The sequence below is a fragment of the Oncorhynchus mykiss genome, chromosome 13 (assembly GCF_013265735.2).
Source record: "Oncorhynchus mykiss isolate Arlee chromosome 13, USDA_OmykA_1.1, whole genome shotgun sequence".
Lineage (NCBI taxonomy): Eukaryota > Metazoa > Chordata > Actinopteri > Salmoniformes > Salmonidae > Oncorhynchus > Oncorhynchus mykiss.
In genome coordinates, this window is record NC_048577.1 from 570,399 (window position 1) to 590,648 (window position 20,250).

Consider the following 20,250-nt stretch of genomic DNA (forward strand, 5'->3'; position numbering starts at 1 on the left):
CTGAGTGAGAATTAGGGCTTTGCCCTTTGTTGGCTTTAAAAACTATATATATTTTTATTTTATTCCATTTAAAAAAATAAGAAAATTCTCCACAATTTCGTTGTATCCAATTGGTAGTTACAGTCTTGTACCATCGCTGCAACTCCAGTACAGACTCGGGAGAGGCAAAGGTCGAGAGCCGTGCGTCCTCCGAAACCCAACCCAACCAAGCCGTACTGCTTCTTGACACAATGCCCGCTTAACCCGGAAGCCAGCCGCACCAATGTGGTGGAGTTAACACTGTACACCTGGCGACCGTGTCAGCGTGCATTGTGCCCGGCCCGCCACAGGAGTCGCTAGTTCACGATGGGACAACAACATCCCTGCCGGCCAAACCCTCCCCTATCCCGGCGATGCTGGGCCAAACTCTCCACTAACCCGGACGATGCGGAGCCAAACCCTCCCTTAACCCAGACGATGCTGGGCCAAAACCTCCCCTAAATTGGACGATGCTGGGCCAAAACCTCCCCTAAATCGGACGATGCTGGGCCAAAACCTCCCCTAAATCGGACAATGCTGGGCCAAACCCTCCCCTAACCCGGACGATGCTGGGCCAAACCCTCCCCTAACCCGGACGATGCTGGGCCAAACCCTCCCCTAACCCAGACGATGCTAGGCCAAACCCTCCCCTAACCCGGACGATGCTGGGCCAAACCCTCCCCTAACCCGGACGATGCTGGGCCAATTGTGCACCACCTCATTGGTCTCCCGGTCGTGGACGAATGCGAGCCTGGACTAGAACCAGGATCTCTAGTGACACAGCTAGCACTGAGACAGAACCTGGACTAGAAGCAGGATCTCTAGTGACACAGCTAGCACTGAGACATAACCTGGACTAGAACCAGGATCTCTAATGGCACAGCTAGCACTGAGACAGAACCTGGACTAGAACCAGGATCTCTAGTGACAGAGCTAGCACTGAGGCAGAACCTGGACTAGAACCAGGATCTCTAGAGGCACGCCTGGACTAGAACCAGGATCTCTAGTGACACAGCTACCACTGAGACAGAGCCTGGACTAGAACCAGGATCTCTAGTGACACAGCTAGCACTGAGACAGAGCCTGGACTAGAACCAGGATCTCTAGTGACACAGCTAGCACTGAGACAGAGCCTGGACTAGAACCAGGATCTCTAGTGACACAGCTACCACGGAGACAGAACCTGGACTAGAACCAGGATCTCTAGTGACCCCAACAACAGAATGGTGTGGGCGTACCCCAACAACAGAATAGTGTTCCCGAATCACTGAGGCAGAACCTGGACTAGAACCAGGATCTCTAGTGGCATGCCTGGACTAGAACCAGGATCTCTAGTGACACAGCTAGCACTGAGACAGAGCCTGGACTAGAACCAGGATCTCTAGTGACACAGCTACCACGGAGACAGAACCTGGACTAGAACCAGGATCTCTAGTGACCCCAACAACAGAATGGTGTGGGCGTACCCCAACAACAGAATAGTGTGGGTCGTACCCCAACAACAGAATGGTGTGGTCGTACCCCAACAACAGAATAGTGTGGGTCGTACCCCAACAACAGAATGGTGTGGGTCGTACCCCAACAACAGAATGGTGTGGGTCGTACCCCAACAACAGAATGGTGTGGGCATATCCCAACAACAGAATGGTGTGGGTCGTACCCCAACAACAGAATGGTGTGGGTCGTACCCCAACAACAGAATGGTGTGGGTCGTACCCCAACAACAGAATGGTGTGGGTCGTACCCCAACAACAGAACGGTGTGGGTCGTACCCCAACAACAGAATGGTGTGGGCATATCCCAACAACAGAATGGTGTGGGTCGTACCCCAACAACAGAATGGTGTGGGTCGTACCCCAATAACACAATGGTGTGGGTCGTACCCCAACAACAGAATGGTGTGGGTTGTACCCCAACAACAGATTGTCCAGCTCATCCTCCGCAGGGAGATAACGTGTTCTATGAGGAAATAGTATTTTTTTTAAACAGTCTGTTTGAGATACAAGTTTGAGGGTTTTTGAAGTGTCAATTTATGCTTTGGCCACAAATATGAGTATAGCATGTCTCAACATTATGTCGATGAGTTAACAGAATGTTAACTTTTTAAAGAAGATTTTCACTGGACAAGTTACTGTAAAATGACGTTATTAATACTTTACTTTTAAAATAAAGGTTCTGTTCTGTTTCAAAGCTGATCACTTTCTTTCCCGGTTCTGTTTCTGTTTCTTCGTTGTTTCTGTTCTCACGCGGTTTTCTGTTCTGTTCTTCGAACTGTTTCCAACTCCTGGGGTCGTTGTTAAAACTGTGTGTGTTCTCTCGTGCCTTTTCAGGTTCACCAACTGGGTAAAATCCTTTCCACACTGCGGACAATGGAAAGATTTTTCTCCTGTGTGTATTTTCTCATGCCTTTTCAGGTTCCCTATCTGGGTAAAACCCTTTCCACACTGGGAACATTGGAAAGGCTTCTCTCTTGTGTGTGTTCTTTTATGATCCTTCAGGTTCCCTAACCGTGTAAAACCCTTCCCACACTGGGTGCATTGGAAAGTCTTCTTTCCTGTGTGTAATTTTTCATGTTTGTTTAGGTTCCCTAACTTGGTAAAATTCTTTCCACACATAGAACAATGGTAAGCTGTCTCCCATGTGTGTGTCCTTTCATGCTCCTTCAGGCTCCCTAACCTTTTAAAACTATTTCCACACTTGGAGCATTGGAATGGCTTCTCTCCTGTGTGTGTTCTCTCATGCTTTTTCAGGTTTCCTAACCATGTAAAATTCTTTCCACACTGCGAACATTGGAAAGGCTTCTCTCCTGTGTGTACTCTTTTATGATCCTTCAGGTTCCCTAACCGTGTAAAACCCTTCCCACACTGGGAGCATTGGAAAGGTTTCTCTCCTGTGTGTAATTGTTTATGTTTTTTTAGGTTCCCTAACTTGGTAAAATTCTTTCCACACAGAGAGCAATGGTAAGATGTCTCCCCTGTGTGTGCCCTTTCATGCACCTTCAAGCTCCCCAATTGTGTAAAACTCTTTCCACAATGGGAGCATTGGAACGGCTTTTCTCCTGTGTGTGTTCTCTCATGCTTTTTCAGGCTCCCTAACAGGGTAAAACCCTTTCCACACTGAGAACATTGGAAACGCTTCTCTCCTGTGTGTATTAATTTATGTTCGTTCAGGCTCCGTAACCGTGTAAAACTCTTTCCACACTGGGAACATTGGTAAGGCTTCTCTCCTGTGTGTACTCTTTTGTGATCCTTCAGGTTCCCTAACCGTGTAAAACCCTTCCCACACTGGGAGCATTGGAAAGGCTTCTCTCCTGTGTGTAATTCTGTATGTTTTATTAGGTTCCTTAGCTTGGTAAAATCCTTTCCACACAGGGAGCAATGGTAAGATGTCTCCCCTGTGTGTGTCCTTTCATGCTCCTTCAAGCTCCCTAACTGTGGAAAACTCTTTCCACACTGGGAGCATTGGAACGGTTTCTCTCCTGTGTGTGTTCTCTCATGCTTTTTCAGGTTCCCTAACCACCTAAAGCCCTTTCCACACCGGGAGCATTGGAAAGGCTTCTCTCCTGTGTGTATTATTTTATGTTCTTTCAGGCTCCCTAACCGTGTAAAACTCTTTCCACATTGGGCACATTGGAAAGGTTTCTCTCCTGTGTGTATTCTCTCATGCCTTTTCAGGTTCCCTAACCGGGTAAAACTCTTTCCACATTGGGAACATTGTGAAGTCTTCCCACCTGTGTCTGTTCTATCATGACTTTTCAGCTTCCATAACCACTTAAAACTCTTTTTACACTGGGACCAGTGATGTCGTCTCACTGGTTTGGGCGTCTCTGGGTCTGGTTCCCCTGAAGGACTCTTCCTGCTGTCAGAGTGAGAGTCCGGTCTCTCTCCTGCCAAAGACAAACAAGAGTATTTGGTTAAACAGAGAGATCTAAATTAAAGCTCCACATGATAAAACTTTAAGATTGAGGTTTAATCCAGACTAGATCACTCATTATAAAATAGCAAATTTGAATCCTGGATGCTGATTGGTTGATTGCTTTAGTTATTCAAGATAATTAATGGGAAATGCCTGTTAACAGTTCCATTTGAATTACCCCTACACATTCACTGTCCCACAGCCCTGCCAGGAAATGTAGAAACAAATCTCCACTGTCCCACAGCCCAGCCAGGCAATTTATAAACGAATCTCCACTGTCCCACAGCCCAGCCAGGCAAGTCATAAACTAATCTCCACTGTCCCACAGCCCTGCCAGGCAATTTATAAACTCATCTGCACTGTCCCACAGCCCAGCCAGGAAATGTAGAAACAAATTTCCACTGTCCCACAGCCCAGCCAGGCAATTTATAAACTAATCTCCACTGTCCCACAGCCTAGCCAGGCAAGTCATAAACTAATCTCCACAGTCCCACAGCCCTGCCAGGCAATTTATAAACTTATCTCCACTGTCCCACAGCCCAGCCAGGCAATTTATAAACTCATCTCCACTGTCCCACAGCCAAGCCAGGTAATTTATAAACTAACCTCCACTGTCCCACAGCCTAGCCAGGCAACTTATAAACTAATCTCAACTGTCCCACAGCCCTGCCAGGCAATTTATAAACTAATCTCCACTGGTCAAAAAAAATCTAGACATAATTACCCTGTGCTTCTAGTCCAGCATTTGGTTTGCAACAGAAGGGATTTGAATAAATAAACCTCTGCAACTGTTAGAACCATTTTGTCTGTAAAATAGAATGTGGCTAGAACTTATTGTGATGATTTAATATTGGACACTTTTTACCCTCATTATTTATATAGACACCAATATATATATATATATATATATATATATATATATATATATATATATATATATATATATATATATATTTATATATATATATTGGTGTCTATATATATATACCAATATGAAATACAACCTGTTTTACCATCAACATCAATTACAACCTGCTCTACCACCAATATCAATTACAACCTGTTCTTCCACCAACATCAATTACAACCTGTTCTACCACCAATATCAATTACAACCTGTTCTACCACCAATATCAATTACAACCTGTTCTACCACCAATATCAATTACAACCTGTTCTACCACCAATATCAATTACAACCTGCTCTACCACCAATATCAATTACAACCTGTTCTACCACCAATATCAATTACAACCTGTTCTACCACCAATATCAATTACAACCTGTTCTACCACCAATATCAATTACAACCTGTTCTACCACCAATATCAATTACAACCTGTTCTACCACCAATATCAATTACAACCTGTTCTACCACCAATATCAATTACAACCTGTTCTACCACCAATATCAATTACAGCCTGTTTTATATCAATTACAACCTGTTCTACCACCAATATCAATTACAACCTGTTCTACCACCAATATCAATTACAACCTGTTCTACCACCAATATCAATTACAGCCTGTTTTATATCAATTACAACCTGTTCTACCACCAATATCAATTACAACCTGTTCTACCACCAATATCAATTACAACCTGTTCTACCACCAATATCAATTACAACCTGTTCTACCACCAATATCAATTACAACCTGTTCTACCACCAATATCAATTACAACCTGCTCTACCACCAATATCAATTACAACCTGTTCTACCACCAATATCAATTACAACCTGTTTTATATCAATTACAACCTGTTCTACCACCAATATCAATTACAACCTGTTCTACCACCAATATCAATTACAACCTGTTCTACCACCAATATCAATTACAACCTGTTTTATATCAATTACAACCTGTTCTACCACCAATATCAATTACAGCCTGTTTTATATCAATTACAACCTGTTTTATATCAATTACAACCTGTTCTACCACCAATATCAATTACAGCCTGTTTTATATCAATTACAACCTGTTTTATATCAATTACAACCTGTTCTACCACCAATATCAATTACAACCTGTTCTACCACCAATATCAATTACAACCTGTTCTACCACCAATATCAATTACAACCTGTTCTACCACCAACATCAATTACAACCTGTTCTACCACCAATATCAATTACAACCTGTTCTACCACCAATATCAATTACAACCTGTTCTACCACCAATATCAATTACAACCTGTTCTACCACCAATATCAATTACAACCTGTTCTACCATCAATATCAATTACAGCCTGTTTTATATCAATTACAACCTGTTCTACCACCAATATCAATTACAGCCTGTTTTATATCAATTACAACCTGTTTTATATCAATTACAACCTGTTCTACCACCAATATCAATTACAACCTGTTCTACCACCAATATCAATTACAACCTGTTCTACCACCAATATCAATTACAACCTGTTCTACCACCAACATCAATTACAACCTGTTCTACCACCAATATCAATTACAACCTGTTCTACCACCAATATCAATTACAACCTGTTCTACCACCAATATCAATTACAACCTGTTCTACCACCAATATCAATTACAACCTGTTCTACCACCAATATCAATTACAACCTGTTCTACCACCAATATCAATTACAACCTGTTCTACCACCAATATCAATTACAACCTGTTCTACCACCAATATCAATTACAACCTGTTCTACCACCAATATCAATTACAACCTGTTCTACCACCAATATCAATTACAACCTGTTCTACCACCAATATCAATTACAACCTGTTCTACCACCAATATCAATTACAACCTGTTCTACCACCAATATCAATTACAACCTGCTCTACCACCAATATCAATTACAACCTGTTCTACCACCAATATCAATTACAACCTGTTCTACCACCAATATCAATTACAACCTGTTCTACCACCAATATCAATTACAACCTGTTCTACCACCAATATCAATTACAGCCTGTTTTATATCAATTACAGCCTGTTTTATATCAATTACAGCCTGTTTTATATCAATTACAACCTGTTCTACCATCAATATCATCAGTGTAGATGAAGGGAAGGAGACCGGTTAAAGAAGGATTTTTAAGCCTTGAGACAACAGAGACATGGATTGTGTATGTGTGCCATTCAGAGGGTGAATGTGCAAGACACAATACTTCAGTGTCTTTGAACGGGGTACGGAAGTAGGTGAAAAGCACACCGGCTCGTGTCAAGAACTGCAACGCTGCAGGGTTTTTTAAAACTCAACAGTTTCCTGTGTTTATCAAGAATGGTCCACCACCAAAAGGACATCCAGACAAATTGACACAGCTGTGGGAAGCATTCATGGGGCAGCAACCCTGTGGAATGCTTTCGACACATTGAAGAGCCTCGATATACAGTGCCTTCGGAAAGTATTCAGACCCATTCACATTTTGTTACGTTACAGCCTTATTCTAAAATTGATTTAATAAATAAAAATCCTTAGCAATCTAAACGCAAAACCTCAAAATGACAAAGCAAAAACAGTTTTTTTTTAAACATTTTTGCACATTTATTACAAATAAAAAGCAGAAATACCTTATTTACATAATTATTCAGACCCTTTGCGATGATACTTTGAAATTGAGCTCAGATTCATCCTGTTTCCATTGATCATCCTTGAGAAGTTTCTACAACTTGATTGGAGTCCACCTGTGGTCATTTCAATTGATTGGACATGATATGGAAAGACACATACCTAGGGTTGCACATTTTGGTGAATATTCAGAGGTGGAAACTTTCCGAATATATGGGAATTAACGGGAATATATGCAAATGTATATTAATACAGTGGCTGTCACGTTCTGACCTCTTTTTTTATGTCTTTGTGTTGGGTTGGTCAGGGTGTGAGTTGGGTTGTCTATGTTCTGTTTTATGTCTTTGTGTTAGGTTGGTCAGGGCGTGAGTTGGGTTGTCTATGTTCTGTTTTATGTCTTTGTGTTAGGTTGGTCAGGGCGTGAGTTGGGTTGTCTATGTTCTGTTTTATGTCTTTGTGTTAGGTTGGTCAAGGCGTGAGTTGGGTTGTCTATGTTCTGTTTTATGTCTTTGTGTTAGGTTGGTCAGGGCGTGAGTTGGGTTGTCTATGTTCTGTTTTATGTCTTTGTGTTAGGTTGGTCAGGGCGTGAGTTGGGTTGTCTATGTTCTGTTTTATGTCTTTGTGTTAGGTTGGTCAGGGCGTGAGTTGGGTTGTCTATGTTCTTTTTTATGTCTTTGTGTTGGTTGGTCAGGGCGTGAGTTGGGTTGTCTATGTTCTGTTTTATGTCTTTGTGTTAGGTTGGTCAGGGTGTGAGTTGGGTTGGGTTGTCTATGTTCTGTTTTATGTCTTTGTGTTAGGTTGGTCAGGGCGTGAGTTGGGTTGTCTATGTTCTGTTTTATGTCTTTGTGTTAGGTTGGTCAGGGCGTGAGTTGGGTTGTCTATGTTCTGTTTTATGTCTTTGTGTTAGGTTGGTCAGGGCGTGAGTTGGGTTGTCTATGTTCTGTTTTATGTCTTTGTGTTAGGTTGGTCAGGGCGTGAGTTGGGTTGTCTATGTTCTGTTTTATGTCTTTGTGTTAGGTTGGTCAGGGCGTGAGTTGGGTTGTCTATGTTCTGTTTTATGTCTTTGTGTTAGGTTGGTCAGGGCGTGAGTTGGGTTGTCTATGTTCTGTTTTATGTCTTTGTGTTGGTTGGTCAGGGCGTGAGTTGGGTTGTCTATGTTCTGTTTTATGTCTTTGTGTTAGGTTGGTCAGGGCGTGAGTTGGGTTGTCTATGTTCTGTTTTATGTCTTTGTGTTAGGTTAGTCAGGGCGTGAGTTGGGTTGTCTATGTTCTGTTTTATGTCTTTGTGTTAGGTTGGTCAGGGCGTGAGTTGGGGTGGGATGTCTATGTTCTGTTTTATGTCTTTGTGTTAGGTTAGTCAGGGCGTGAGTTGGGTTGTCTATGTTCTGTTTTATGTCTTTGTGTTAGGTTGGTCAGGGCGTGAGTTGGGTTGTCTATGTTCTGTTTTATGTCTTTGTGTTAGGTTGGTCAGGGCGTGAGTTGGGTTGTCTATGTTCTGTTTTATGTCTTTGTGTTAGGTTGGTCAGGGCGTGAGTTGGGTTGTCTATGTTCTGTTTTATGTCTTTGTGTTAGGTTGGTCAGGGCGTGAGTTGGGTTGTCTATGTTCTGTTTTATGTCTTTGTGTTAGGTTGGTCAGGGCGTGAGTTGGGTTGTCTATGTTCTGTTTTATGTCTTTGTGTTAGGTTGGTCAGGGCGTGAGTTGGGTTGTCTATGTTCTGTTTTATGTCTTTGTGTTAGGTTGGTCAGGGCGTGAGTTGGGTTGTCTATGTTCTGTTTTATGTCTTTGTGTTAGGTTGGTCAGGGCGTGAGTTGGGTTGTCTATGTTCTGTTTTATGTCTTTGTGTTAGGTTGGTCAGGGCGTGAGTTGAGTTGTCTATGTTCTGTTTTATGTCTTTGTGTTAGGTTGGTCAGGGTGTGAGTTGGGTTGGGTTGTCTATGTTCTTTTTATGTCTTTGTGTTAGGTTGGTCAGGGCGTGAGTTGGGTTGTCTATGTTCTTTGTTAAGTCTTTGTGTTAGGTTGGTCAGGGCGTGAGTTGGGTTGTCTATGTTCTGTTTTATGTCTTTGTGTTAGGTTGGTCAGGGCGTGAGTTGGGTTGTCTATGTTCTGTTTTATGTCTTTGTGTTAGGTTGGTCAGGGCGTGAGTTGGGTTGTCTATGTTCTGTTTTATGTCTTTGTGTTAGGTTGGTCAGGGCGTGAGCTGGGTTGTCTATGTTCTTTGTTAAGTCTTTGTGTTAGGTTGGTCAGGGCGTGAGTTGGGTTGTCTATGTTCTGTTTTATGTCTGTGTTGGTTGGTCTGGGCGTGAGTTGGGTTGTCTATGTTCTTTGTTATGTCTTTGTGTTAGGTTGGTCTGGGTGTGAGTTGGGTTGTCTATGTTCTTTTTATGTCTTTGTGTTAGGTTGGTCAGGGCGTGAGTTGGGTTGTCTATGTTCTTTGTTATCTCTTTGTGTTAGGTTGGTCAGGGCGTGAGTTGGGTTGTCTATGTTCTGTTTTATGTCTTTGTGTTAGGTTGGTCAGGGCGTGAGTTGGGTTGTCTATGTTCTTTGTTATCTCTTTGTGTTAGGTTGGTCAGGGCGTGAGTTGGGTTGTCTATGTTCTGTTTTATGTCTTTGTGTTAGGTTGGTCAGGGCGTGAGGTGGGTTGTCTATGTTCTGTTTTATGTCTTTGTGTTAGGTTGGTCAGGGCGTGAGTTGGGTTGTCTATGTTCTGTTTTATGTCTTTGTGTTAGGTTGGTCAGGGCGTGAGTTGGGTTGTCTATGTTCTGTTTTATGTCTTTGTGTTAGGTTGGTCAGGGCGTGAGTTGGGTTGTCTATGTTCTGTTTTATGTCTTTGTGTTAGGTTGGTCAGGGCGTGAGTTGGGCTGTCTATGTTCTTTGTTATGTCTTTGTGTTAGGTTGGTCAGGGCGTGAGTTGGGTTGTCTATGTTCTTTGTTATGTCTTTGTGTTAGGTTGGTCAGGGCGTGAGTTGGGGTGGATTGTCTATGTTCTTTTTTTCTATGTTATATTTTCTCCGTGTTTGGCCTAGTATGGTTCTCAATCAGAGGCAGGTGTCGTTCGTTGTCTCTGATTGAGAATCATACTTAGGTAGCCTGTTACCACCTGTGTTTGTGGGTGATTATTTTCTGTTTAGTGTTTTCTGCACCTTTCAGGACTGTTTTGGTTTTTTCACGTTGTTGTTTTGTATTTCAGTGTTCAGTAATAAAACATCATGAACACATACCACATTGGTCCGATATTTCATACTCGTCGTGAGACGACGAAGACAACCGTTACAGTGGCTTTGCGAAAGTATTCACACCCTTGGCATTTTTCCTATTTTGTTGCCTTACAACCTGACATTAAAATTGATTTTTTTGGGGGGGTTTGTATCATTTGAGTTACACAACACCCCTACCACTTTGAAGATGCAAAATATTTTTTATTGTGAAACAAACAAGAAATAACACAAAAAAATAAACTTGAGTGTGCATAACTATTCACCCCCCCCCCCCAAAGTCAATACTTTGTAGAGCCAGCTTTTGCAGCAATTACAGCTGCAAGTCTCTTGGGGTATGTCTCTATAAGCTTGGCACATCTAGCCACTGGGATTTTTTTCCCATTCTTCAAGGCAAAACTGCTCCAGCTCCTTCAAGTTGGATGGGTTCAGATGGTGTACAGAAATCTTTAAGTCATACCACAGATTGTCAATTGGATTGAGGTCTGGGCTTTGACTAGGCCATTCCAAGACATGTAAATGTTTCCCATTAAACCACTCGAGTGTTGCTTTAGCAGTATGCTTAGGGTCATTGTCCTGCTGGAAGGTGAACCTCAGTCTCAGTCTCAAATCTCTGGAAGACTGAAACAGGTTTCCCCTCAAGAATTACCCTGTATTTAGCGCCATCCATCATTCCTTCAATCCTGACCAGTTTCCCAGACCCTGCTGATGAAAAACATCAGCATGATGCTGCCACCACTATGCTTCACTGTGGGGATGGTGTTCTTGGGGTGATGAGAGGTGTTGGGTTTGCGCCAGACATAGCGTTTTCCTTGATGGCCAAAAAGCACAATTTTAGACTCATCTGACCAGAGTACCTTCTTCCATATGTTTGGGGAGTCTCCCACATGCCTTTTGGTGAACTCCAAAAGTGTTTGCTTATTTTCTGCTTTAAGCGATGGCTTTTTTCTGGCCACTCTTCCGTAAAGCCCAGCTCTGTGGAGTGTACGGCTTAAAGTGGTCCTATGGACAGATACCCCAATCTCCGCTGTGGAACTTTGCAGATCCTTCAGGGTTATCTTTGGTCTCTTTGTTGCCTCTCTAATTAATGCCCTCCTTGCCTGGTCTGTGAGTTTTGGTGAGCGGCACTCTCTTGGAAGGTTTGTTGTGGTGCCATACTCTTTTCTTTTTACAATAATGGATTTAATGGTGCTCCGTGGGATGTTCAAAGTTTTGTATATTTTTTATAAACCAACCTTATTCTGTTCCTATCCACAACTTTGTCCTTGACCTGTTTGGAGAGCTCCTTGGTCTTCATGATGTCACTTTGGGGGTGCATAACATATGCATGCACTACTTTTCTGTATTTTTAAAAATGTATTTAATTTCAAAACATGTTATTTTTTTTATTTCACTTCACCAATTTGGACTATTTTGTGTATGTCCATTACATGAAATCCAAATAAAAATCCATTTAAATTACAGGTTGTAATGCAACGAAATAGGAAAAACGCCAAGGGGGATGAATACTTTTGAAAGGCACTGTACCATTTAAATGTAGATGTTTTTTGCATTAGATATATTTACCATGTTATATTATATATATATTATATATATATCATATTATACGGAGACGGAAACATAAACCTTTTACCTTTATCATAAGTAGACATAATTACAAACTATTAAATCCTTCCAATATAAATAAATAAAAACAATTTAGTTCCGAATTTAACTTTTATTAAATGAGTTGACTCTTAGGAAGCAAAGGTACACTACTGACGATGCGCTCCCCAAATTTCACCAGGCTCACTGTTCATGAACTCTTGGAAGTGCACAAAGGATAGTAACATCTCATCCTGTGTTCTTGGAATCACATGGAATGATTTCACTGAACATCAAAGGAAAGGGAATTTTGAATGATCCCCAATGATCCATCGCATCTCCCAAAAACATTTTCAACATACATCTGTAAAATGATAGTCTAGAAACTAAAGCTTTGTTTGTTTTTCTCTCAGGCTTCCATGTCTTCTCCCTGGACCTCCTCAATGTCCACCTCTTGAACATCAGACTCTGAGGCCTCATCTTCACTGTCACTTTCCAACCTTGTTGAGGATGGCTCGTTGTCAGGCTCAAAAAGCCTCAAATTTGCCCGGATGGCCACACATTTTTCAACCATTGTATTGGTCAGCCTGTTGCATGGTTTGGTGTGTGTGTTCCCAAACAAGGACCAGTTGCGCTCTGTGGGGGCTCTGTGGGGGCTGATGTTGGTGGGATTTGGAGGATGATGGAGGCAACAGGGGAAAGAGCCTCAGATCCACAAAGTCCCGTCCACCAGGTGGCTGATGAGATATGTTGGCACGACTGCCATATTGCATCTCCATCCCAAAGACCTTCCTTGGAAGTGAACTTCGCCAGACTGCCAAGAACCTTGCTCTCATCCAGGGCAAGGTGGTGAGACACGGTAGTGATGACACCGTAGGCATTGTTGGTCTCTGCACCTGACAGGATGCTCTTGCCAGCATACTTGGGGTCCAACATGTACACTGTGACGTGTTTGGGCTTCAGGCAGAAGTCTTCACACTTTTTGATGTATTTCAGAACTGTAGTTTCCTCTGCTTGGAGCAACAGCGAAGTGGGCAGGGCAGTAAGGATTTCTTCTCTTACATCTGCAAGCAGAGTCTGAACATCAGACAGGATGGCATTGTCTCCCTCAATCCGTGCATTTGGCTACTGCTATACGTTTCAGGAGTTTCAGGCTGCTTACCACTCTCTCCCAAAATACATAATCCAGGAGTATCCTCTTGATGGGGTTGTCCATATCGGCAGACTGTGATATGGCCATTTCTTGGAGAGACTCCTTCCCCTCCAGGAGACTGTCAAACATGGTGACAACACCACCCCAACGGGTGTTGATGGGCAGCTTCAATGTGGTGCTCTTATTCTTCTCACTTTGCTTGGTGAGGTAGATTGCTGCTATAACTTGATGACCCTTCACATACCTAACCATTTCCTTGGCTCTCTTGTAGAGTGTATCCCTTGTTTTCAGTGCCATGATGTCATTGAGGAGCATATTCAATGCCATGAGCAGCGCAGCCAATGGGTGTGATGTGAGGGTTGGACTCCTCCACTTTAGACCAAGCAGCCTTCATGTTCGCAGCATTGTCTGTCGCCAGTGTAAAATACCTTCTTTGGTCCAAGGTCATTGATGACTGCCTTCAGCTCATCTGCAATGTAGAGACCGGTGTGTCTGTTGTCCCTTGTGTCTGTGCTTGCTTGACCTTCACTTGAACTCTGTTGAACTCTACATTCAGCAAATGAGTAGATAAAGCATGTCTGGTTGGAGGGGTGTATGCTGGGCGAAGAACATTCAAAAATATCTTCCAATACACATTGCCTGTGAGCATCAGAGGTGAACCAGTTGCGTACACAGCTCGAGCAGGACATTCATCAGCATTTCTCTGATTATGTTCCTCCATTGAGTCAAAAATACTTCTGATTCCAGGAGGACCATGAGCTGTTGACTATCGATAAGGTGTCTGATTCTTCATTTTCACCTCGAATAGAAGTAGAGGGACTTTTGTCAGAGGTTGCTTGTTGTGAGCGCTGAGGGAACTTCATGCACTTGTCCAGATGATTCTGCATCTTTGTTGCATTCTTTACATATGATTTGGCAGAGTATTTGCAAATGTACACAGTTTTTCCTTCTACATTAGCTGCAGTGTGTCAGGACTTCCGCCGAAGTTGGCTCTCTTGCCTGTTCGGGTGGTGCTCAGCGGTCGTCGTCAGAATATATTCACCCCACCCAGTATTGTAATCAAAACTTACCAGAAAGCATGTAGTCCTTGGCTCAGACAGTGTAGTAGTGTGGGCTCAATATTATCTCATTAGTGTGCAATATCTTGAGAATCAGCTGAAAATGTGATGGAAGAATGCACTGTGCATGCAGAGGGTTGCAATTCCATTGAAATTGGGGATAGTTTTAGCAAAATATGCCACAAGACCTAGAATTACCTTATGTGTATCCCACAAAAAAGGTCCACCGTTATAAGCTAACTTTTTTGATGAATTTAAGTCAAATTCCCGGGCTCAACTTCCAATGGAACATTTACCGGAAAGTTTCCGACCCTGTCTGGGTGTTATAATATATATATATATATATATATATATATATATATATATATAATGTGTGTCTCTAGGAAGGGAATCTGTCTGGGTGTTATAATATATATATATATATATAATGTGTGTCTCTAGGAGGAGGAATCTGGCTGGGTGTTATAATATATATATATATAATGTGTGTCTCTAGTAAGGGAATCTGTCTGGGTGTTATAATATATATATATATATAATGTGTGTCTCTAGGAAGGGAATCTGTCTGGGTGTTATAATATATATATATATATATATAATGTGTGTCTCTAGGAAGGGAATCTGTCTGGGTGTTATAATATATATATATATAATGTGTGTCTCTAGGAAGGGAATCTGTCTGGGTGTTATAATATATATATATATAATGTGTGTCTCTAGTAAGGGAATCTGGCTGGGTGTTATAATATATATATATATATAATGTGTGTCTCTAGGAGGAGGAATCTGGCTGGGTGTTATAATATATATATATATAATGTGTGTCTCTAGGAGGAGGAATCTGGCTGGGTGTTATAATATATATATATATATATATATATATAATGTGTGTCTCTAGGAGGAGGAATCTGTCTGGGTGTTATAATATATATATATATATATAATGTGTGTCTCTAGGAGGAGGAATCTGTCTGGGTGTTATAATATATATATATATATATAATGTGTGTCTCTAGGAGGAGGAATCTGGCTGGGTGTTATAATATATATATATATATAATGTGTGTCTCTAGTAAGAGAATCTGTCTGGATGTTATAATATATATATATATATATATATATATATATATATATATAATGTGTGTCTCTAGGAGGAGGAATCTGGCTGGGTGTTATAATATATATATATATATAATGTGTGTCTCTAGGAGGAGGAATCTGTCTGGGTGTTATAATATATATATATATATATATATATAATGTGTGTCTCTAGGAGGAGGAATCTGGCTGGGTGTTATAATATATATATATATAAAATGTGTGTCTCTAGGAGGAGGAATCTGGCTGGGTGTTATAATATATATATATATATATATATAATGTGTGTCTCTAGTAAGGGAATCTGGCTGCGTGTCCTAAAGTGCACAGCAGCAAATTTCACGACCGGGTTCCAACTGCCTCTGAAGCAACGTCCCCTTGTCCATCTGTTGGCCGCGATCAAAACGCAACGCAATCTACACCGGTCATAGAAGGATAAATAAAATGTATTTACTCAATAAAGATTAATGGAAATATGTTGTTCATCTTTAAAAAAAAAAAAAAAAAGATATATACACTGCTCAAAAAAAAATAAAGGGAACACTAAAATAACACATCCTAGATCTGAATGAATTAAATATTCTTATTAAATACTTTTTTCTTTACATAGTTGAATGTGCTGACAACAAAATCACACTAAAATGATCAATGGAAATCAAATGTATCAACCCATAGAGGTCTGGATTTGGAGTCACACTCAAAATTAAAGTGCCACACTACAGGCTGATCCAGCTTTGATGTAATGTCCTTAAAACAAGTCAAAATGAGGCTCAGTAGTGTGTGTGGCCTCCGCGTGCCTGTATGACCTCCCTACAACGCCTGGGCATGCTCCTGATGAGGTGGCGGATGGTCTCCTGAGGGATCTCCTCCCAGACTTGGACTAAAGCATCCGCCAACTCCTGGACAGTCTGTGGTGCAACGTGGCGTTGGTGGATGGAGCGAGACATGATGTCCCAGATGTGCTCAATTGGATTCAGGTCTGGGGAACGGGCAGGCCAGTCCATAGCATCAATGCCTTCCTCTTGCAGGAACTGCTGACACACTCCAGCCACATGAGGTCTAGCGTTGTCTTGCATTAGGAGGAACCCAGGGCCAACCGCACCAGCATATGGTCTCACAAGGGGTCTGAGGATCTCATCTCGGTACCTAATGGCAGTCAGGCTACCTCTGGCGAGCACATGGAGGGCTGTGCGGCCTCCCAAAGAAATGCCACCCCACACCATGACTGACCCACCGCCAAACCGGTCATGCTGGAGGATGTTGCAGGCAGCAGAACGTTCTCCACGGCGTCTCCAGACTCTGTCACGTGCTCAGTGTGAACCTGCTTTCATCTGTGAAGAGGACAGGGCGCCAGTGGCGAATTTGCCAATCTTGGTATTCTCTGGCAAATGCTAAACGTCCTGCACGGTGTTGGGCTGTAAGCACAACCCCCACCTGTGGACATCGGGCTCTCATTCCACACTCATGGAGTCTGTTTCTGACATGCACATTTGTGGCATGCTGGAGGTCATTTTGCAGGGCTCTGGCAGTGCTCCTCCTTGCACAAAGGTGGAGGTAGCAGTCCTGCAGCTGGGTTGTTGCTCTCCTACGGCTTTCTCCACGTCTCCTGATGTACTGGCCTGTCTCCTGGTAGCGCCTCCATGCTCTGGACACTACGCTGACAGACACAGCAAACCTTCTTGCCACAGCTCGCATTGATGTGCCATCCTGGATGAGCTGCACTACCTGAGCCACTTGTGTGGGTTGTAGACTCCGTCTCATGCTACCACTAGAGTGAAAGCACCACCAGCATTCAAAAGTGACCAAAACATCAGCCAGGAAGCATAGGAACTGAGAAGTGGTCTGTGGTCCCCACCTGCAGAACCACTCCTTTATTGGGGGTGTCTTGCTAATTACCTATAATTTCCATCTGTTGTCTATTCCATTTGCACAACAGCATGTGACATTTATTGTCAATCAGTGTTGCTTCCTAAGTGGACAGTTTGATTTTACAGAAGTGTGATTGACTTGGAGTTACATTGTGTTGTTTAAGTGTTCCCTTTATTTTTTTTAGCAGTATATATATATATAACTGTTTTATAAAGAAAGAAGACAGTCAAACCCATGTTCATTAACAGAACATTCCAGATCACTCCTCTCCACGTCATCCTTAAGAACAGCCCTTAGAACATTAACTAACAGAACGTTCCAGATCACTCCTCTCCACGTCATCCTTAAGAACAGCCCTTAGAACATTAACTAACAGAACGTTCCAGATCACATCGTCCTTAAGAACAGCCCTTAGTGTGTTACAACATTAACTAACAGAACGTTCCAGATCACAATGATTCTTCCTCGTCTCAATTCTGTCCTCTTCATCATTTGAAATCAGACATGAGTTGGCTGTAATATGATATGGTATCATAGATATTTAAAATCAGATCAGTCTTATAACTGAACAACGACGGACCTAACACTAACCCGATTTGATATTTAATCATGTTAATTAATTATGTTTTTTTTTAAATAATAACTTTTCTCTCATGGGATGTCGAGTACAGAGACAGAGCAAAAAGCACTACAGAGATTTTCAGAGACGGTTTAAAAATAAATAAAGGCATCTTATCCATTAACGTTTTGTTGACTCTTTTGTAGCTTTTTCCCCAATTCCGACTGTACAGAACAACATATCCAAGAGTGTAATATCCTTTTAAAATCACACGTTAGTTCAACAACTTCAGAGTTTGTGTCCCTGGTGTTAATCAGATCAATGTCCCTGTTTTATAAGACAGTACTCACTGTATTTACTGGTGTTAATCAGATCAATGTCCCTGTTTTATAAGATAGTACTCACTGTATTTACTGGTGTTAATCAGATCAATGTCCCTGTTTTATAATATAGTACTCACTGTATTTACTGGTGTTAATCAGATCAATGTCCCTGTTTTATAATATAGTACTCACTGTATTTACTGGTGTTAATCAGATCAATGTCCCTGTTTTATAATATAGTACTCACTGTATTTACTGGTGTTAATCAGATCAATGTCCCTGTTTTATAATATAGTACTCACTGTATTTACTGGTGTTAATCAGATCAATGTCCCTGTTTTATAAGATAGTACTCACTGTAATTACTGGTGTTAATCAGATCAATGTCCCTGTTTTATAAGATAGTACTCACTGTATTTACTGGTGTTAATCAGATCAATGTCCCTGTTTTATAAGATAGTACTCACTGTATTTACTGGTGTTAATCAGATCAATGTCCCTGTTTTATAATATAGTACTCACTGTATTTACTGGTGTTAATCAGATCAATGTCCCTGTTTTATAAGATAGTACTCACTGTATTTACTGGTGTTAATCAGATCAATGTCCCTGTTTTATAAGATAGTACTCACTGTAATTACTGGTGTTAATCAGATCAATGTCCCTGTTTTATAAGATAGTACTCACTGTATTTACTGGTGTTAATCAGATCAATGTCCCTGTTTTATAAGATAGTACTCAATGTATTTACTGGTGTTAATCAGATCAATGTCCCTGTTTTATAAGATAGTACTCACTGTAATTACTGGTGTTAATCAGATCTCCAGTCTTCTGTTCTTCTTCGTCCTCCAATGTGACAGTAATCTCCCCCTCTTCCTTCCCTCCAAAAACGTCTTCCTCTTCTTTCACTGTAACAGTCATCTCCCCCTCCTCTTCCTCCTTCTCTCCAAAAACGTCTTCCTCTTCTTTCACTGTAACAGTCATCTCCCTCTCCTCTTCCTCCTTCTCTCCAAAAACGTCTTCCTCTTCTTTCACTGTAACAGTCATCTCCCCCTCCTCTTCCTCCTTCTCTCCAAAAACGTCTTCCTCTTTTTTCACTGTGACAGTCTTCTCCCCCTCCTTTATTCCAAAAACTGCAGCCTCCTCTTTCTCTTCCTTCTCCTCCTCTTCTTTCACAGTAGTCAACATCCTCCTCCTCTTTCACTCTGAAAGCGTCTTCCTCTTCTCCTTTCACTGTAACAGCCTCCTCTTCCTCCCCGAAACCCTCTTTCTCCGTCTAGCAGACCTCTTATTTAGCAACTGGGGGAGAGTAGCTTTGTGACTTTATGGTCGATGATGTTAGCAAGCTAGCTAGTTAGCGTTAGCCTAGTCCTACTGCTAAGTTAACCAGCTAGCTAGAGAATCTAACAACGTTAAATATTATATTAAATGTAATAACAGCTTGATGACAACAACAAAAAATGTGTGTTTTAAAACAACAGTGGCTTATATATACGCCAGAAAGCTTCTAAAGAGCTCCAATATTTCGGCCCTGTTGGCTAGTAAGCTCCCGAGGTGGCTGAACCGTTCATGTTGATGACGCGCTCCGTCCACTAGATTATACGTCAGCCTCCGGCAGAGTCGCCTGAAAGACGCACATCGCCATCTGCTGACTGGAGTGAGAAACGCAATTGAGAGAAGTTTTATTTTATTTCGATAAAAAAATAAAAAATTATGTCATGTTTTTTCATGAAATAATATTATTGTATTTAGACGTACAAAGGAAAAGCGTGTGTGTTTGATTGATTGGTGCTGATTTGAAATGAGTGAGATGATAGTGCAAAACAATCCTAACTGCAGCTCCAGGCCCTGGTATATCATCACACTGTACAAACCTAACTGTATCTCCAG

General features: G+C 41.7%; 1 protein-coding gene across 1 annotated transcript; it reads right to left on the reverse strand.

Annotated features, from left to right (window-relative positions):
* Nucleotides 1–1,805: 1,805 nt before the first annotated feature.
* LOC118938112 (oocyte zinc finger protein XlCOF6-like) lies at nucleotides 1,806–20,004 on the reverse strand. Its single transcript, XM_036939814.1, has 2 exons — nucleotides 19,158–20,004; nucleotides 1,806–3,904 (listed from the first exon to the last, which is right to left on the reverse strand). The coding sequence occupies exons 1-2, from the start codon at nucleotides 19,546–19,548 to the stop codon at nucleotides 2,214–2,216; spliced, it is 2,082 nt and encodes a 693-aa protein (XP_036795709.1). The 5' UTR covers nucleotides 19,549–20,004; the 3' UTR covers nucleotides 1,806–2,213.
* Between the last annotated feature and the right edge of the window lie 246 nt (nucleotides 20,005–20,250).